Source organism: Callorhinus ursinus, unplaced genomic scaffold, assembly GCF_003265705.2.
Source record: "Callorhinus ursinus isolate GAN/ISIS: 27379988/994484 unplaced genomic scaffold, GSC_fseal_2.0 scaffold70, whole genome shotgun sequence".
NCBI lineage: Eukaryota > Metazoa > Chordata > Mammalia > Carnivora > Otariidae > Callorhinus > Callorhinus ursinus.
Window position 1 is genome coordinate 5,976,672 of NW_027397132.1, and position 17,665 is coordinate 5,994,336.

A 17,665-nucleotide genomic window follows, 5' to 3' on the forward strand; every position below is an offset into this window, starting at 1 on the left:
GTCTGGCCATCCTTCCCCGGGGACAGGGCTAACGCAGGCCACTCGATCTGGGGCCCAGCGTTTATGCGGTACCTTCGGGACTAACGCCTCCACCAGGGCTGCAGTCCAGGGGCCACACAAGCCAGTGGCACCCTCTGCCCTAGGCTGGGATCCCAACCATCATTCCTACAAGGTTCCTACAGACAGATGTGCCCAGAGCTCAGCAGAAAGGTGCAAATATCTGTAGGAGACGTGAGCTACTGGGCAACCAGCCCAGCCAGCACCTCAGCTACTGTGATGTTACAGGACTTTATTATAACTGGAATAAAAGAAGAGTACAAAGACCCCAAAGACAATGATAGACTGAATCCTTCAGAGCAGATTTTAGTTTGGTTCCTTCATGAATTAAATGTTGTTCTTTTAGAAATGCATGTTATTTAGGGGCACCTGGGTGGCTCAGTCGGTTAAGCGACTGCCTTCGGCTCAGGTCATGATCCTGGAGTCCTGGGATCGAGTCCCGCATCGGGCTCCCTGCTCAGCGGGGAGTCTGCTTCTCCCTCTGACCCTCTTCCCTCTCATGTACTCTCTCTCTCATTCTCGCTCTCTCAAATAAATAAATGAACCCTTAAAAAAAAAAAAAAAAGAAACGTATGTTATTTAGATGCACTTTTAGTTAAAAGACTTGAGAAAAAATCTACCACAGTTGAAAGCCAGAGGATATGCATGCTCAGCAGCCACAAGCTGTGAAGCAGGGCAGTGGCACGGGGGCTCGTGGTGCTGATTCCCACCAGGGCTGCGCAGAGCTACAGTGTCATAAGACAGCAGCTTGGCCACTGGGCAGGGGGACTGGGCAGAGCAAGTCCCATATAGGAACCTGCCCAAACCCCCATGGTTCCAAGTTCTTCTCTATGTGACCTCCGTGGCTGCCCCTGACCCTCCATCACCCACCATTTGGGATCTTTCACTGAAGGTGTCCTTCAGCCTCACCTGGGCTCCGGATAAGGGTTCTCGTCACAGCCCTTCCCCCACGTTCATTGGCCTCTGGGTCCCAGCAGCAAGGGCCCCGGGATGAACCCGGCTGTGCCCCTGTACCAGACGGCTGCAGGCCCCTGGGAACCGGAACCACAGCAGCGAGGTCCCCAAGGCCACCAGGTCCCGCCTCACCCCCACCTCTGGCTCTCCAGTGCAGAAGGCCCTGCTGCTCCTTCTCTGTAGGCAATCAGCCTCATGGGAGAACTGCTGCCCCCTCTCAGGCGGAGCCTATGGAATGACGCACATTCACGCGGCCCTTTCCCCTTCCTTCCCGCTACTGCAGATGGGCCATCCGAATGCCATCTGTGCGCTCCGGGCTGGGTCTTTCTCTGTCTAGTGCCTCTTCCCTCCCCTTCAACCTCTCTATGGCTCCCAACCATCAGCACCTAGACACACTCTCATCTGTCCCCATGGTGTGGTGGGGGAAAAACAAAATGTAAAAAGAGCCGGGTCCTTTCTCCTCCCCTGACCAGGCACACTGGTTGAAAAAGTTGTCTACACTCACGCCTCAACGCATTTCATTCCAACTTCTGCCCCCATTGCTGCATTCAGGCTGCCTCTGTACACAGACTCCCACGGTGCTGGATTCACCAGCGATGCCCCAGTCCTGTTGCTGGTGTGGCCTTCCAGCAGCACGGGACCCTCCTCGACACTGCTCTCGGCTTCTGCGGTGGAGATCGTGGTGCACTTACCAGAGGCTGGCACAGTCAGACACCTGCCTCCAGAGTGTGGGCTGCCACCTGAGCTGGGGGTCTCCTCGTCTTTGGGGGGGCCGGGGTCTCTGAAGGGCTTCTGGGAACATCGGCCTCCTGCCCAAGGCAATGGCCCAGTGGCTGCACCCCCAACGTGCGTGGAGCTGGGGGGCTCCTCAGGGACGGTCCGGCCCAGCCCCCAGCACTGGACAGCCTCCACACCAACCCAGGCGCCAGGCATCCCCGACAGGAAGGAAGCGTGGAGTCCCGCCAACAAACACCCGAACCCAGCCCTGATCAAACCTCTGCATCTAATCACCACAGGAAACACAGATGAGAACTTCAGAGGTAAATACTCAGAAGAATGGGAAAATCTTGTTTAGGTTGATTTAAAACAAAAATGAGGATCCGGGAAACTGAGCAGTGATTCTCCAGTATATTACAGAGATATCGGGGGTTATTTTAAATTACTTGGAGCTTTTGGTGTGACACTAGTATTTTGGCTAGTTGTTTTTTAAAGTGTCACCTTTTAGAGATTTGCTTCACAACAATCCACTGGAGAGGGAGGGAGGGGCCTAGCGCCAGAGGGGTGGAAGCTAGAGAGAGTTAGGGGGCTTATTACCGCCCCCCAGACTTTCACGCTAAGGCAGTCACCACCGTAGAGAAGTAGTTTAATTAAGTGGAATGACCAGGATGTTGGCGGATCCTCCGTGCGCTCAGTGACGTGCTGACAAAGAAGACCACAATGAAGACGTGCTGGACAAGTCGTCGGCTAGGGGTGCAGAGTCATCAGCACTGAGGGGAAGGACCCGGTGCTGGCCACCATGGACCCTGGTCTCTGAGCAGCCCCCACCCCCTACCCACGCTGCCGGCCTCAGCATCCTGAGCAGAAGCCTGGTCAGGCCACTCCCAGCTTAAAACCCCTCGCTGGGTCCCACTGCCCTCAGATGAAAGTCCAAGCTCCCAGCACGGCACACGAACCACCCCGCCACCTCTCCTACGTCACTTCTCATCTGCTCCCACATCCACCCACACGTCCACCTGAAGGAAGGCTGTGGAGTGTGGCGTGCTGAAACTCACAGCGCTGCTTCCCCAAGGCAGAGACCTACACATGTGCATTTCTTAAAAATCTGTATTTTAAAATAGGTTCTAAAAGCTAAAAATACGTTGCCAGGAGTAATTATTTTTATGCTCTACAATACAGAATAAGGAACAGTTTTACCTGAGTTGGCTCACTCCCTTTGTTCTAAAGTATTTCAGGACTTTTGACAAAAATAGTCAAAGGGTGACAAAATCTAAAATTGTACATTAAAAAATCATCTAATGTGAGGTTTGACTAACGTGGTTAAAGAGTACCTTTGTTAAAATACCTTCCAGTTTTATTAGTTTCTATTTTTATTCTTCAGAAAATAAGCCATTGCAAAAACTTACACAAGCATTTTCCTTGTGTGCCTTGAAGGTCCTGTCAGAACACAGCGCTCTTTCCCGCCGAGTGCTGTGTTCTCTAGCACTAACCCGTGGTGTGTAACTCTTCAGTTGCGTCTCAACAATCCCTCCTACTTGGTGAACTAGACAGGCAAGGGGCCACTCAGCCACTTTCAGACTTCAGTATCATGTCAGAGTAAGCACAGAGAACTGAGCCTCTGACAGTGCCGCTCTGGAAACCGTGGGCTTCATCAAAACTCTGTTTAGGGTTCCTCCACCTCTCACAGGTAAATCACTTTCCAGGTTATTTCTATTCACTTCAAAATACCCCTCCATTAATACAAATCATAAAACCGTACCCATAACCACAACGATTCATCCAGAAGACCACAGCCACTTGGGTGGGGCCTAAAACAGGACATTGGCAATGACTCACCCTGAGTCACCAGAATGTCTGGTTGTCAAAACAACCTCCCCAATGTCTGGTTGTCAAAACAACCTCCCCGTCTCCACGGTTTAGCAGTTTTGTAAAGCTTTCGTACAATAGGAACTCTGCAGCTATTTTCCCTTTCAAAAGACAGCATTTCGTTGCAAGTGGCAAGAAGCTCCCATATCCCAGGCATTCAAGAGCGGAGAGGTGACCGGGCAACAATGGGACGGGTCGCGAGCACGCTCACCTGAGTGCATAGGTGTAGCCAGTGTTCTCGGGCACGCACTGAGGAGGGGTGTACATGTGAAGCCGAGAAAAATCCATGGTCACGGCCTCAAGTCATACTGCAGAAGTGGGGAAAAAGCAATGCAGGGTGTTAACAGGGTAGAAACACACAGACAAGTCCTGTCTGTTGCAGCCAACGCAGGGCACATACTTGGGGACCCAAACGTTACTATCACAATTTGAGTGAAACAAAGCTAGTAGTCGGTTTTTGTTTTTTATTTGTTAAGCAAAGGAGACAAAATTTTCTCATAGTTACAAGTCCTTCTGTTATGTTTAGCTCCCTACAATGATACACCCACAGGAGTGAAAGGGGAAACCCTAGATTACTCATTTATAATTATGAAAACTGGGGCACTTTCCAAAAAATGGAGAGGGACTCAGACCGTTTTTAAAATGTATTTTTAAATTCTTAAGGGTATCAAAATGTTCTCACTCTCCTGTACTAAGTTTTCATTGTTATTAACTAAAACAGAATGGCTTCCTAGTCCATGGTCAAGTGCTCATTCTAGATGCCCACGTTTGCCACGCGCTGCCAAACCAGAAGACTGCACGCTAAACGATGTTCCTAGGCCACAGTCAAGCGCTCATTCTAGATGCCGTTTGCCCATGCGCTGCCAAACCAGAAAACTGTAGGTTGAACGATGCACGAGCAGAAGGCACAGCTTACACTTTTATTTTTCCCCCAAAGACCATAATTTTTTAATTAAAAAGGTTTGGGGGGATGCCTGGGTGGCTCAGTCCGTGGAGTGTGCAACTTGATCTCTGGGCTGTGAGTTCAAGCCATGTTTAGCATGAAGATTACTTAAAAATAAAATCATAAAAAAAATTTTAGGGGCACCTGGGTGGCACAGTCAGTTAACCATCCGACTCTTCGTTTTGGTTCAGGTCGTGAGATAGAGCCCCTTGTCAGGCTCCCTGCTCAGGGAAAGGGGTCTGCTTGGGATTCTCTCTCTCCCTCTCCCCTACCCACCCCTTCCCCCGCACACTTGCACGAGCATGCTCTCTAAAAATAAATAAGTAAATCTTTAAAAAAAGAAAAGGTTTGGGGTGCCTGGGTGGCTCAGTTAAGTATCCAACTTTTTTTTTTTTAAAGATTTTATTTATTTGACAGAGAGACACAGCGAGAGGGAGCACAAGCAGGGGGAGTGGGAGAGGGAGAAGCAGACTCCCCGCGGAGCAGAGGGCCTGATGCGGGGCTCGATTCCAGGACCCTGGGACCATGACCTGAGCCGAAGGCAGACGCTTAACGACTGAGCCACCCAGGCGCCCCTAAGTATCCAACTCTTGATATTGGCTCAAGTCTTGACCTCACGGAAGTTCAAGCACTATGTTGGGTTCCACACTGGGTGTGGAGCCTACTTAAAAATAAATAAATAAATAAAAGTTTTGTTTTTCAGATTGTCATCTGAATTTCTTTGGAATGACTCTGGCTAAAAATATTCTCTCACACACTCACACACACCCTCCAAATTAAAAATAAACAGGAGCGCCTGGGTGGCTCAGTCAGTTAAGCATCTGCCTGCGGCTCAGGTCATGATCCCAGGGTCCTGGGACTGAGTCCTGCATCGGGCTCCCTGCTCAGCAGGGAGCCTGCTTCTCCCTCTCCCCCTCTCCCCACTCATGCTCTCTCTCTCAAATAAATATAAAAAAACCCACACGGTAGTGATATGATTCATAACCTACTGTTGAAAAATCTATGAAAGATAAAACTAAAAATAAAGACCAGTATGGACAAAAAGTATTTATGTGTAAATGACTCTTGTCTACAAACTAAACCAAAAGTACTTTGATTCACACCATTTTCTTTGAACCAGTCCAAAAAAAATTTTTTTTTAGGTAGGCTCCATGCCCAGTGCAGAGCCCAACGCAGGGCTTGAACTCACAACGCTGAGATCAAGACCTGAGTGGAGATCAGGAGTCAGATGCTTAAGTGACCACCTGGGTGCTCCACAAATATTCTTTAAGGAGTTAAGAAACACAGAAATAAAAAACACTGTTTACATTATAAAAATTATACTGCCTACTAATTTCAACAAACACCACGAAACTCCTCCATTTTAAACATTTCAATACTCCTCAGTCCCTCTCAGAGACCTAGCCCACTTGCCCGTGAAACGCACTTCAACAAGGGCATCCGCATGTGGCAATCTATTAATGCACACACTTCAAGCTCTTTGGACAGATAAAATTAACTCTGGCATTACCCGTGTGCTCGTACACCTGTTCCCCTGCCTGACCCCTGAGTGTCTACTCTGGCCAACACTGAAGTCCAGGCGCAGGCGCAGGGGCAGTGGGAGAGCAGAACCGGGCGTCCCCTCCCAGCAGCACGGCTCCCAGCGCTCCTGGGCTCCCGGGGGCCCTCGGCCCCAGCCCCGCCCCGGCAGCGTCTCACAATGGCTCCTGACTACCCTGACGCTGAGCACTTGAGTACTCACCAAGCAACCGTGAAATGCTGGGGAGGGTGACACTATAAATGCCCCGTAACTGTCCTCATTCTCCAGAGTGGACACCGGACTGGGTTTTTATCCCCTATTAGTTACTCACTTGATTAACAAAACCCAATCTTCCCAACTTCATTCCCAAAGTGACCTTTCACCTTAACATTCTTCAATACCTGCATTACCAACGTGATTAAACCCCAGCAAAAAGTTGTCCTAATCGCTAACTTCCCCCAACTAGGCTACAATTGGTGTCTGATACGTCCTTAGCGACTACATCCCTGAAGTTTACAGAGGTCACTGTTACAAATGAGAACGGCAGAAGCCCTAAAGCCAATACCTGAGCATTTACTTCCAAGATCAGGACCAGGACACAGAGACACTAGAGCCGCGCTGAGGACAGGGCAGAGTCCTCAGATCTGGGCTCCCAGCTCGACCTCTACTAGCTGACCGACAAGGGCCACCGAGGACCCAGGAGCTCAGCCCATGACTCAGCACAGAAGAGCTAGAGCCTGAGGAAGACATGTGCGAGAACTCAGAGCCTCATTTAAAAAGTTAATTTACATGTGCTCACATTTTTAACCACCTGAAAGAGATTTTGGTTAATTTCTAATGCAGGAAGAATGGTGTTTTCAGAAGCTAACAGGAGGTGCAGGACCAGCTACAGTCCTGCAACCTGTTCTTCCCGTCAATGAGCCAGAGGACAAGGCTGAGCCATCCCACCTCTAGCCAGGTTTCAGGCAGGCCTTACACAATTTTAAATAAATTTAATTTTGGGGTGCCTGGGTCGCTCAGTCGGTTAAGCGTCTGACTCCTGATCTCAGCTTGTGTCTTGATCTCAGGGTCATGAGGTCAAGCCCTGCTTTAGGGTTCAGTGCTGGGCATGGAACCTACTTAAAAAAAAGAAATTCCTAAATAAATACATTTAATTTCTTGTGTCTGAAATAAATCCAATCAAAGAACCAAGCACAGCTACTGGCTATCACGGAATCCCAGGAATGACAGGATTCCAGCAGTGACTGCATCAAAAATCCAACTGGTGAGAACAGGGAGACATGAGAGACAGTGGTAGACTTCTGAAAAAATGTGTCAGGAGAGGAGATACAGATGTAATAAAATGCCCAAAGAGGACACCCTCCAGAGAGGACCAGTGTGGACAGACACCAGACTCTAGAACGAACACCGGGCAGCATGGCTCTGGAGGAAAGGAAGACAGGAGGGGCTGGGGCACGACCCACATGCTTACTTCTGCCAGCTGATTCTGATTTCACTCCCCAACCACATGAATTCTACGTCATGTTCTCTAGTGAAGCACAGCTAAGTACAAAGCTACGTGCGGAGCCCAGCCCCAGCTTCATGAGACCCGTTGCCCAGGGGGGTGTTTTGGCCACAACTTAGTCCACAGGCCAGAAAACCACTTCTCCCCTGGAGAAGCACAAGAGGACCAAATCAGGCAAAGCAAAACCTGCAGAGGCAGGTGGATGCGGAGGCTCCACCACGCGGGACGCAGAGTTTCCGAAGGGAGAGAGGGTTGCTGCTCTCTTCCAAGCTTACTGCAGCACAGAATTCCTGGATGTGACGGCACATGGTCCTGGAATTTACCTGGTCCTTCTCTCCACTGACCCTGCTCTTTCCTGTTTTCCCTCCCTCTCTCCCTGAACACTCGCAATCACTCTTGAGTTCCCTCCATGAAACGGGAGCACTAAATACAGTCAGAGGATGAAAATGAAATAAAGTGGAAAAAGGGATGAAATCATGTGTGCAAGGCAGTGCCCGGCACACGACACTCAACCGTGAGCGTCAATATTTGGTAGAACGAACTTACACAGCCTATGCTCTCAATCCTTTAAACATGGATTGTTTTTGTTCTGAGTGAGCAACCCCTGAGACAGACACTGACTCAACCCCAGGCCTAAAGGAAAGGCAAAGGCCACTGGCAGTGCGGACAGCTCCACGGGGAGCTGACAGGTGGGAGGGGCACCAGTCCCAGACCCGTCAGAAGTATGTCAGAACTCTGATTCTAGACCCACTACTAACTAAACTGAGTCCTAAGCATTTTCAAAATGCTGCTCCCAGCCTCCACATCCATCCCCGTAACGCCAAAGCCTTCCTGCTGGTTTCAGGGCCCTGCCTCCAGCAGCCCCAGCCTGAGACTCAAGGGAAAGCTGATTTGCACTCACACAACAGTAGGTGAAAAAGCAGATTGAAAATGTCTTCAATGGCATCAAAAAACCCTGAAAAGAATCTGAGGTTGACATTTTGCAAACGCATGTGCTACAAAAGAGGGGCCCTGTCCAGACTCCACTGTCCTCAGAGTGTTCTGCTCTGGCTGCTAGGACCTTGTCGGGGGTCATGGCAGGACCCAGGCCCAGAGCTGCAGGGTGGGACTCTCCGCAGCTGGGCAGCCTGGCAGAGTGCATGAGGGCACCTCCTCCGCCCTGGTAAAAGAGAGCTTCTTCAGGACGGGCAGCGTCAGACTCTGACCTGCCACGCCTAACCGGGAAAAGCACACATCTTAGGGGTCACAGGGCTGAGTGCAGCATCTGCGAGCAGAAAAGATCATTGTCTCCTTGTAGCTCATTCTACTTGTGGCTAAGAGAATATGCATGCTAGCAAGCACAGAAGAAGAGGGCCTCTGTTCAGGCTGAACTCTGGTTACGACCTAAGGAATTAAGTACCTTTACAAACATGCAGTTCTTAGTAGGGTTCTAAAATCAGAGTTTAAAAAAACGTTTAAAGAAAGTTATAAAAATAAAATCAGAGTTAAGATTTTTTTTTTTTTTTTTTAAGTAGGCTCCCCAATGAGGAGCTCGAACTCATGACCCTGAGATCAAGAGTCGGAGGCTTAACTGACTGAGCCAGCCAGGTGCCCCAGTTAGGCTTCTCCTTCGATGCCCTTTAAGTACACACTGCTATATGGACATCATACAGTAGAGATGAAAATATAAAGCTGTGTTCTTGAATGCTTTAATCAAGAATGAATTTTAGTTCTGTGAGCACATATAATTTGAATTTTTACTATTTAGAATGTACTAAACTAGTAACAATCTAGAAAACATGCCTGAAAAATCTCAAAAATTACAAGTCACTCAAGGGTTGAAAAACAGCTTCAAGGAAATGGCAAAACCAAAGACACAGAAAAAACTAACATCTCAACACACAACATTTTCTTAGGAAATGCTATCAGTTCTGAAGAAAAACTGGAAAAAGGAACCTCCTTTTACCCCCTGGAGACCCCAAGTAGCACCATCTAGTTGACAGTTATGTTTATCAAGCAGTGCACAAAGCACTGTGTTTCTAGAGACGAGGAGGTTAAAAATCAAACTTTCTCTCAGGTGATTTAGTCACTGGCAAAGTGGCTGAGACAGAGTGAGTCCAGGCAGAAGAGGCCAACGCCGCCTTCCGATCAGAAATCTTTAGAAACGACCTGCGGCGGGTCCCCCTGAGGTGAAGGTCAGGAGCTGTGGCTCTTGCCCATAACCTGTCCACGGGGACAGAAGCACTCAAAGGGGACAGCAACAGACAAGACGCTCCTCCCAGCTCTCAGCACAGCTTCAGACGCCATCTGCCACAAGTGCCATCCCACAGGGACGCTGGATGCTAGGCGCTGACCGCACACAGCTCCTGCTGGCCTGCTAGCCTTGGCGCGTCTGGCCAGGCAGTCCCTCAAGGACCTTCCAGAGAGGTACCAGGGGCCGTGCGTACGCACATGCACACCTGACCAACATTCTACCACCGCCCTGGCCGATCCTTATCACCTGGAGGGCAGCTACACTGGTTTTCCTTTGTTACTCCTCTGCAAAGAGGATTACTTTTCAGAATAAAATTCCAAGGTGCCCCTTTAAAACTTAGAACTAATTTTTTTTTCCTTTCAAGATTTTATATAAATTCAAGTTAGTTCACATACAGTGTAGCATTATTTCAGGGGCAGAGTTTAGTGATTCGTCAGCTGCATACAACACGCGGTGCGCATTCCATCATGTGCCCTCCTTGGTGCCCATCACCCTAGAACTACATCTTAATGTACCTCTTCTGCTCAATATTAGTCCTGTTAAAACTAAATAATGTAGAGACTAAAAAAAAATCAGTTATTTTTGCCTACATATTAAAAAGATCATAATTTGGTCTAAGTAAGACCATAAAAAAGATAACTTGGGTTAGAAATGAGTGTTTTCCAGGCGCCTGAGTGGCTCAGTTGGTTAAGTGACTGCCTTTGGCTCAGGTCATGATCCTGGAGTCCCGGGATTGAGTCCCGGATCGGGCTCCCTGCTCAGCAGGGAGTCTGCTTCTCCCTCTGACCCTCCCCCCTCTCATGCTCTATCTCATTCTCTCTCTCAAATAAATAAATAAAATCTTAAAAAAAAAAAGAAATGAGTGTTTTCCAACGTCATGTTCAGTGTAATTACTTCTACCATATAAAAAGGAATTGTTTTTATCTTAAGAAATAAAATAATGTTAGTTTATGAAAAACTGTGATTTATACTGAGAATCCTAAAAATGAACTGAATACAACAGTGAATTAGACACAAATGACTAAAACAAAAATACTTGAGAGAGCTTCACAGAATGCTACAAGTTACGTGTGTGTGTGTGTGTATACACACTTGAATGTTTTTTAAACTTGAAGAAAGGGGTGCCTGGGTGGCTCAGTCGTTAAGTGTCTGCCTTCAGCCCAGGTCATGATCTCAGGGTCCTGGGATCGAGCCCTGCATCGCGCTCCCTGCTCAGCGGGGAGCCTGCTTCTCCCTCTCCCACTCCGCCTGCTTGTGTTCCCTCTCTCACTGTGTCTCTGTCAAATAAATAAATAAAATCTTTAAAAAAATAAAAAAAATAAACTTGAAGAAAAAAACCACTAAATTTAATGGTAAATTATAGAGACTGACACTTCTACTCCTCACTCCCTTCTGTACTGTTCAACATTGTTTTTAAAGAGTTAGGTGTTAGGGCGCCTGGGTGGCTCAGTTGGTTAAGCGGCTGCCTTCGGCTCAGGTCATGATCCTGGAGTCCTGGGATCGAGTCTCACATTGGGCTCCCTGCTCGACGGGAAGTCTGCTTCTCCTTCTGCCCCCCCGCCCGTGTGCTCTCTCTCTCTCTCTCTCTCATTCTCTCTCTCAAATAAAAAATAAATAAATAAATAAAGAGTAGGTGTTAGTCTTATAGTCTTATAATTTCAACAACTAACCCAATAACTATTATTTTCCAAAAACAATTTTTTTTGGTCCTCATCTGTGGAGTGGTATGGGGGCAGGCCGACCCGCGGGGTCCATTCGGGCTCTTTTACTCAACTGTGAGAACCCGGGAGCAGAGGACAATGTACTCACACCTCCGTGGTGCCATCAACTGGGAATACCAACAGCGCCCCTGCTCAGAGTGTTACTGGAGGAGCCAACCAGTGAGTACACCTAACCTGCTCGGTGGTGCCTGGCACAGGATAAAAATACTCAATGAAAGTTAGTTATTATCAGCAGCAAGTCTGTACTGAAAAACAGTATCCAGCCAAGATAGGGTGCTTCTTCCCTTTTGGGGGGAATGATGAGACAACAGGAAGAGAGGTAGGCTGGATGGGCTTGTTTACGTAAGAAAACAGCTCTGACTTTTAGGGAAGATAATTACTTCTATGTGAAGACACGTTATCACACACTTATATCTCCTGATGAAAAGTGCTCCAGATCTTTTTAATAAAAAACCCACTGCCTCTGACAGTGGTATTATCCTAGTGTTTCAGCAAAAGCCCAAAGTCAAGTTATTTATTTTGTACATGTTAATATAAAGGGTCTTTCTTCTGAGAATCCAGAAAGCATGACAACATAGTTTTACTGTATTTGCTTCAAACCCAGGATGCACTAAATTTCCTTATAAGTAGCACAGTTAGAAGGACTGCCCAGGACGCCATTTCTGTGGCGAAGATGCTGTCCCTGGCCAATGCCTTCAAGCAGCAGGGCTGGGAAGTGACTCTCTGACGGGGCCCCTCCTGGCCCTGGGAGGGCCGGACTGTGTGTGACGACTCTTGACTCGGGAAGACTGGGGGTGCTGCCTTTTTCTTACTGTTTGACAGGACACTAACCAGACGTGTCTCATCCATGTCTGGGATACCCCCCTTGCCCGCCTCCAGTGACTTGGGCTGCACTGTCGGCTGTTCCTGGACCCTCCTGTCCGGCTCAGAAAGGCCTCCTCCAACCCAAGAACACATGAACAGTCTGTTGTGGATTCTATTACTGACCTGACTCCTGTCATCTGTCTGTAACTTCTCTGTGTACAGCGAGGTAAGCATCTGATTGTACTTGAGCATCTCCGCTGGGATCTACGAATAACTAAATCCAGCATGTCCAAATCACCTCTCAGGCTGCTCCTCCCCTCCCAGTGGGTCACCACCTCTTCATTCTGGTTCCCCTTGCTGCTCCATCTTCTGCTGGCTTCCAGCAAGCACTCCTGACTAGTTCCTGCCCTCCAGCCTTGCCCCCTCAAGCCAGAATACTGCCAGAATGGTCTATCTACAAAGAGATCGACCGCCTCGCTGCCTTCACATCCCACCATGGCTCCCCAGCACCCACAGATAAGACCCAAGAAACAGACGGCACCAGGCCCTCCATCCAGACGTCTCACTTCTCCTCTCCATCTCCCACCCACCCCTGGGGGAGCTTCACGAGGGCCTGGACTCAGACAATGCTCTTCTCTTCGCCCCATGGACACAGTGCCCATGCTCTTTCCTTGTCTGGGAGGCCCTCCTCATTCCCCACCCTCATTCCCTTGGTCTCTTTCCATCCCAAATGCTCCTGGCTACCTTCTGCCCAACCTCAGAATTCAGCTGCGATTCCACGTCCAGGAAGCGCTCCTGGAGCCCCAAACCCCACATCCAAGTTAGCTGCTAGCTTTAGCACTCCCCCAGCACTCACCACTCCACAAAAACTATAATAATTGCTTATTAATGAGTCTTTCTCTCTGACAAGACCTTGCACTCTCTGAGGGCAGCGCCCAAACATCACTTGAATAAATCAACACTATGTAGGTGCCTGCACAGTGGGGAGAACTCACTGCTGTGCGTGTTCCTCGCTTTGCCTTTAATCTGAAAATCCAGTCTCTGCTGCTTGTCTGACCACACCTGGCAAAACCATGCCAAGAGCAATACAAATGTGTGATGAGCAGAAAAGGTCACGCTCACCTGGGCCTTACTCTTCTCCTAACTAATAACTAATGGTTCAAAGTGCTGCTCACGTGTGCTCGTCCGGTTGGAACAGTTGTATCATCTGCGCTTTACTTCTAACTATAATTGGGAATGAGAATTAGGAACAGCAATTACAGGCTTTTACTTGTACTGTGAACACTTAAATCCACACCAGTTTTCAATAACCCTTTTCATGCTCCGTCCTCCCAAACATAAAGCAGCAGGCTCAAAGTCAGTGTCTTCTGGTATTGAAAAGGTTTGCAGTGTAAGTAGCAGAGAGTGAAGAAATCATCCACTTGATCTGTTTTCCATTTTCTAGATATAGCTCACATCATCCAATAATGTTAATTGAAGATCCAATAAAATACAGACAATGACTGAAAAACAAAGCAACCAGGCAAAGCACAGCTTTGTTTTCCAGCTACACGTGTCCCCGGGGGCAGCTGCTCGTTCCCCATCGGGAGTCACTCACCCGTACCTGAGCGCTCTCCCCACCACTTACATCGAGGACGGCAGCTCTATTCTGCACAGTCAAGAAGCACACGTCACATAGCTCTTAGCTCCTAAACTGAAACTTGCAACCGATGACCATTCACTGAGTGCCCCATGTGACTAAATGAACGAAGCACCCAGATAACAAGCATGGTTGATGACGCATGTGATTCAAACTACAGAACTGCCTAATGAACGACACAAGTTCCCCAACAAAGTGGAACCAATCACAATATATGTCATGGGCAGTAACGGTGTGATCCGTATTCCCATCGGCGAATCCTGCTTGTTTTGGCCCAATGCAAGCAAACGGTTTCAAAAGCACACAGCAGATCCAGTCTCTTCTACCTGAAATCAGGACAGGTGAGCAATCCAAAATAGCAACGAGTTCCAAATTTGGGGATGGAGGGGAGCAAGAAAGAACGAGCACAGCTGCCCACTGAACCAGGTGCAGCACACCCCAGCTCCCACGTCACTCCCGCATGGACACCATCACTACCCACTGAACCATGTGCAGCACACCTCAGCTCCCACGTCACTCCCGCGTGGAACCAGGTGCGGCACACCCCAGCTCCCACGTCACTCCCGCGTGTACGCTGTCGCTGTCTTATTCCCACCTGCCCTGCGAACCTACATGTGGGCGCTCCCCTCTGCGATGTGCTCAGGATGACCTCCCCTGAATCCCGGGGGGTCTCCCAGGCACTGTGACTCCCTGTGCTCTTGCCTCACCTTGAAATAACTTAGGTAGGGGCAGGAGTTGCAATGCTAAAGGATGGTTCCATCTTGTGCCACTTCTACCAAATAATGTTGCCTGGCATTTGTACTGTGAGCAAATTCAAACTGGCTCTACTTTCAGAGTCTGGAGACCATCTGATCACCATAAATTCAGAACCAGGAAACAATGGCTATGAGCAGACACTCCATCAAATGCCAGTATTGTCTGAAAATAGGTCACCCAGGAATTTCCAGTTAAAAATGGTACACTGAACAAAGATGGTAGCTCCCACTCTCTTCTGATACCCCTCCTAAAAAGAGATTGTTTCCTAAAGGCACATAACCACAGAGCAAAACAAAAGGAAGAAAAGACAACAGCAAGAAACCTAGAAGCTAGAATGCAAATGGATAAATGAAAACACACCTAAGCCAGAAAAAGCTGAATCACAAGCTTGTAATGACGAACACTGAGAAAGAGTCCAGCTGTCATCATGGAACCCCCGAATGGTTACAACAGTGGCACCTGTCTCCATTTGGAAGAGTATAGACTGGAGTGCAAATACAGGAGGAATCGAACGCTTAAAGTCTGTTTAAAAGCAGTTAGGCAAACCACAAGATCACCTCAGTGCAGGAAAGCACTTGTCAAAATCCAACACTCTCTCATGATAAAAATGTTCAGCAAACCAGAAAAAGAAGGGAACCTCCTCAACCTGATAAAATGCATTTACTTCAACCCATAGCTCACATCATACTCTATGGTAAAAGACAGACAGCTTCCCCCCAAGATCAAGAACAGAACAAGGATGTCTCCTTTCAGCACTGCTATTTGACATGGTACTGGAGTTCCAGCTGCAGCAGTTAGGAAGGAGTAAGAAACAAAAGACAGCAAATTGGAGCTATCTCTACTCACAGATGACATGATCTCATATATAGGAAATCCTACACAATTCGCAAAAAAAACTATAAAAGCTAACAAATTCAGCAAAGATGCACATTACAAGATCAACACACAAAAATGAGTTGTATTTCTATAAACTAGCAATGAACTGTCTGATCTGCCTGCTAATGGGTATGGGGTTTCCACTAAGGGGGCAAACAGATAGTTCAGGAACTAGAGAGTGATGATGGTTGCAGAGCATACCTAATGCAGCTCCCTACACATCAAAGGAGCAAATTTTATGTTGTGTATTTCACCAGTCACAAAAAAGTAGTAGGTAGCCTTCCTGCTTCCTGCCTTCCCTCAAAAAAGACTGGAGGATAAAACCAAGGGGTCTCGGGGCACCTGGGTGGCTCAGTCGTTAAGCGTCTGCCTTCAGCTCAGGTCATGATCTCCAGGTCCTGGGATCGAGCCCCATGTTGCGCTCCCCGCTCAGTGGGAGCCTGCTTTCCCTCTCCCTCTGCCACTCCCCCTGCTTGTGCTCTGTTTCTCTCTCAAATGAATAAATAAAATCTTAAAACAATTACAAAAAATGAGGGGTCTCTACAGCAGAAGAGGAATCCTGAAGCTCCAGGATGGCCTCCTGAAAAGGGAGATGAGTGAGCACTTCCTTACTAATTTTTGAGGGTCACAGCCACACTCTTCTACCCAACTTTGAAAACAAGGCAGGAGAGTGGAAAGCCCTTGAGAATATAAAAAGCCCAATAAAAGAACCTAAAGTTAATACCGCTGAGGGTTCCTCCAGGAAGCCCCACTCCTATGAGCCAACAGTGAAAGCGCCAGAGCAGGTGCACAGAACTTCCCAAGGACAGGGCAGGGTCCCACTCTCAGATATATATGCTCAACCAAGATTACCCAACATTTCAGGAAAGACAGACCAAAACAAGCAAAAAGTGAGGTCATGGAAGAAGAGAATGAGACACTACTGCATCTATGAAATAAGAAACATACTGCTGAATTTTAGAGGGAAAAAACACCAAAAAAGCTTTGGGAAGGTTAAAATACGATGGCTAAAATAAAACGCTAAATAAAGGAGAAAAAAAGACTAGGGAAATCTCTGGCAAAGTGAAACAAAAAGACAAAAACGGAAAACGAGAGAGAGAAAGATTTTATTTTTAAAAGGTAGAAATAGGGTCCAAAAGGTCCAATGCCCAAATATTAGTATTTCCCAAACACACAGAAAACAGACAACTAAAACAAGTGTCAAAGAAAACAGTGAGAGAAAATCCCCAGAACCATCATGAGCTTCCAGACTTAGAAGAACTACACAGTGTCCGATGAAATGGAAGAAAATAAACCAAAACCCAAGTTTCTGAGCACTGCAGACCCTGGGAGTCTGTACACACCGGACTGAGACCAGAGCCTCACACGCTGGGGCAGCTCCTGGAAGCTCTGATACGACAGAGCACCACCTGGCATGCCAGGCCTGGCATACCAGAGTGCTCGTGGGGCGCACGAACAAGTCCCCGGGCCCCCTCCCCACTGTTCCTGAGCGCTGTGCTGCCAGGTGGGTAGCGTGCACTCTACACTGGCTCACACGTGCGGGCTGAGGGTGAGGGTCCCACAAACACTAGGCCCCGACCGGCCCGCACAGGGGCACAAGGTGCAAACTCCTTGATCCTGTAGGAGGGCTGCAAAACAGGTCAAGGGGGCGCCCCACCCCCACCCGGAATTCCAAGGAGGCCGAGCACCCCGAGTCCGAGCCTGGGACCCTGGTGTGGGTCAGGGGAGCAGGGGACCGAGGCGCACGGGGGTTGGTGGGGGGGGGCTCCCGGGTGTGGGTGAGCGGGGGAGGCGGGGGCTCGCGGGGGTTGGGGGGTGGGGGTCGGGGTCTCCCAGGTGTGGGTGAGCGGGGAAGGCAGGGGCTCCCGGGGGTTGGGTGAGTGGGGAAGGCGGGGGCTCCCGGAGGTTGGGGGGCGGAGGCACCCGGGTGTTGGGTGAGCGGGGGAGGCGGGGGCTCCCGGGTGTTGGGTGAGTTGGGAAGGCGGGGGCTCCCGGGGGTTGGGTGAGCGGGGAAGGCGGGGGCTCCCGGGGGTTGGCGGGGTGGGGGTCCGGGTCTCCCGGGTGTTGGGTGAGTGG

The 17,665-nt window shown here is 48.9% G+C and overlaps 1 protein-coding gene across 9 annotated transcripts in view; it reads right to left on the reverse strand.

The window, feature by feature from the left end:
- SUN1 (Sad1 and UNC84 domain containing 1) overlaps positions 1–17,665 on the reverse strand; it is a 52,293-nt gene that overhangs the window by 34,035 nt on the left and 593 nt on the right. For 7 of the 9 annotated variants that reach the window (XM_025863587.2, XM_073886325.1, XM_025863586.2 and 4 more), the window contains exon 2: positions 3,806–3,902. The exons of 1 other annotated variant lie outside the window; for it this stretch is intronic. In XM_025863587.2, the coding sequence (XP_025719372.1) occupies positions 3,806–3,882 (77 nt within the window). In that variant the 5' untranslated portion in view covers positions 3,883–3,902. Of the gene's footprint in view, positions 1–3,805; positions 3,903–6,047; positions 6,169–17,665 lie in introns of those variants that run through there. One more of the 9 variants, XM_073886322.1, reaches the window with a different exon arrangement.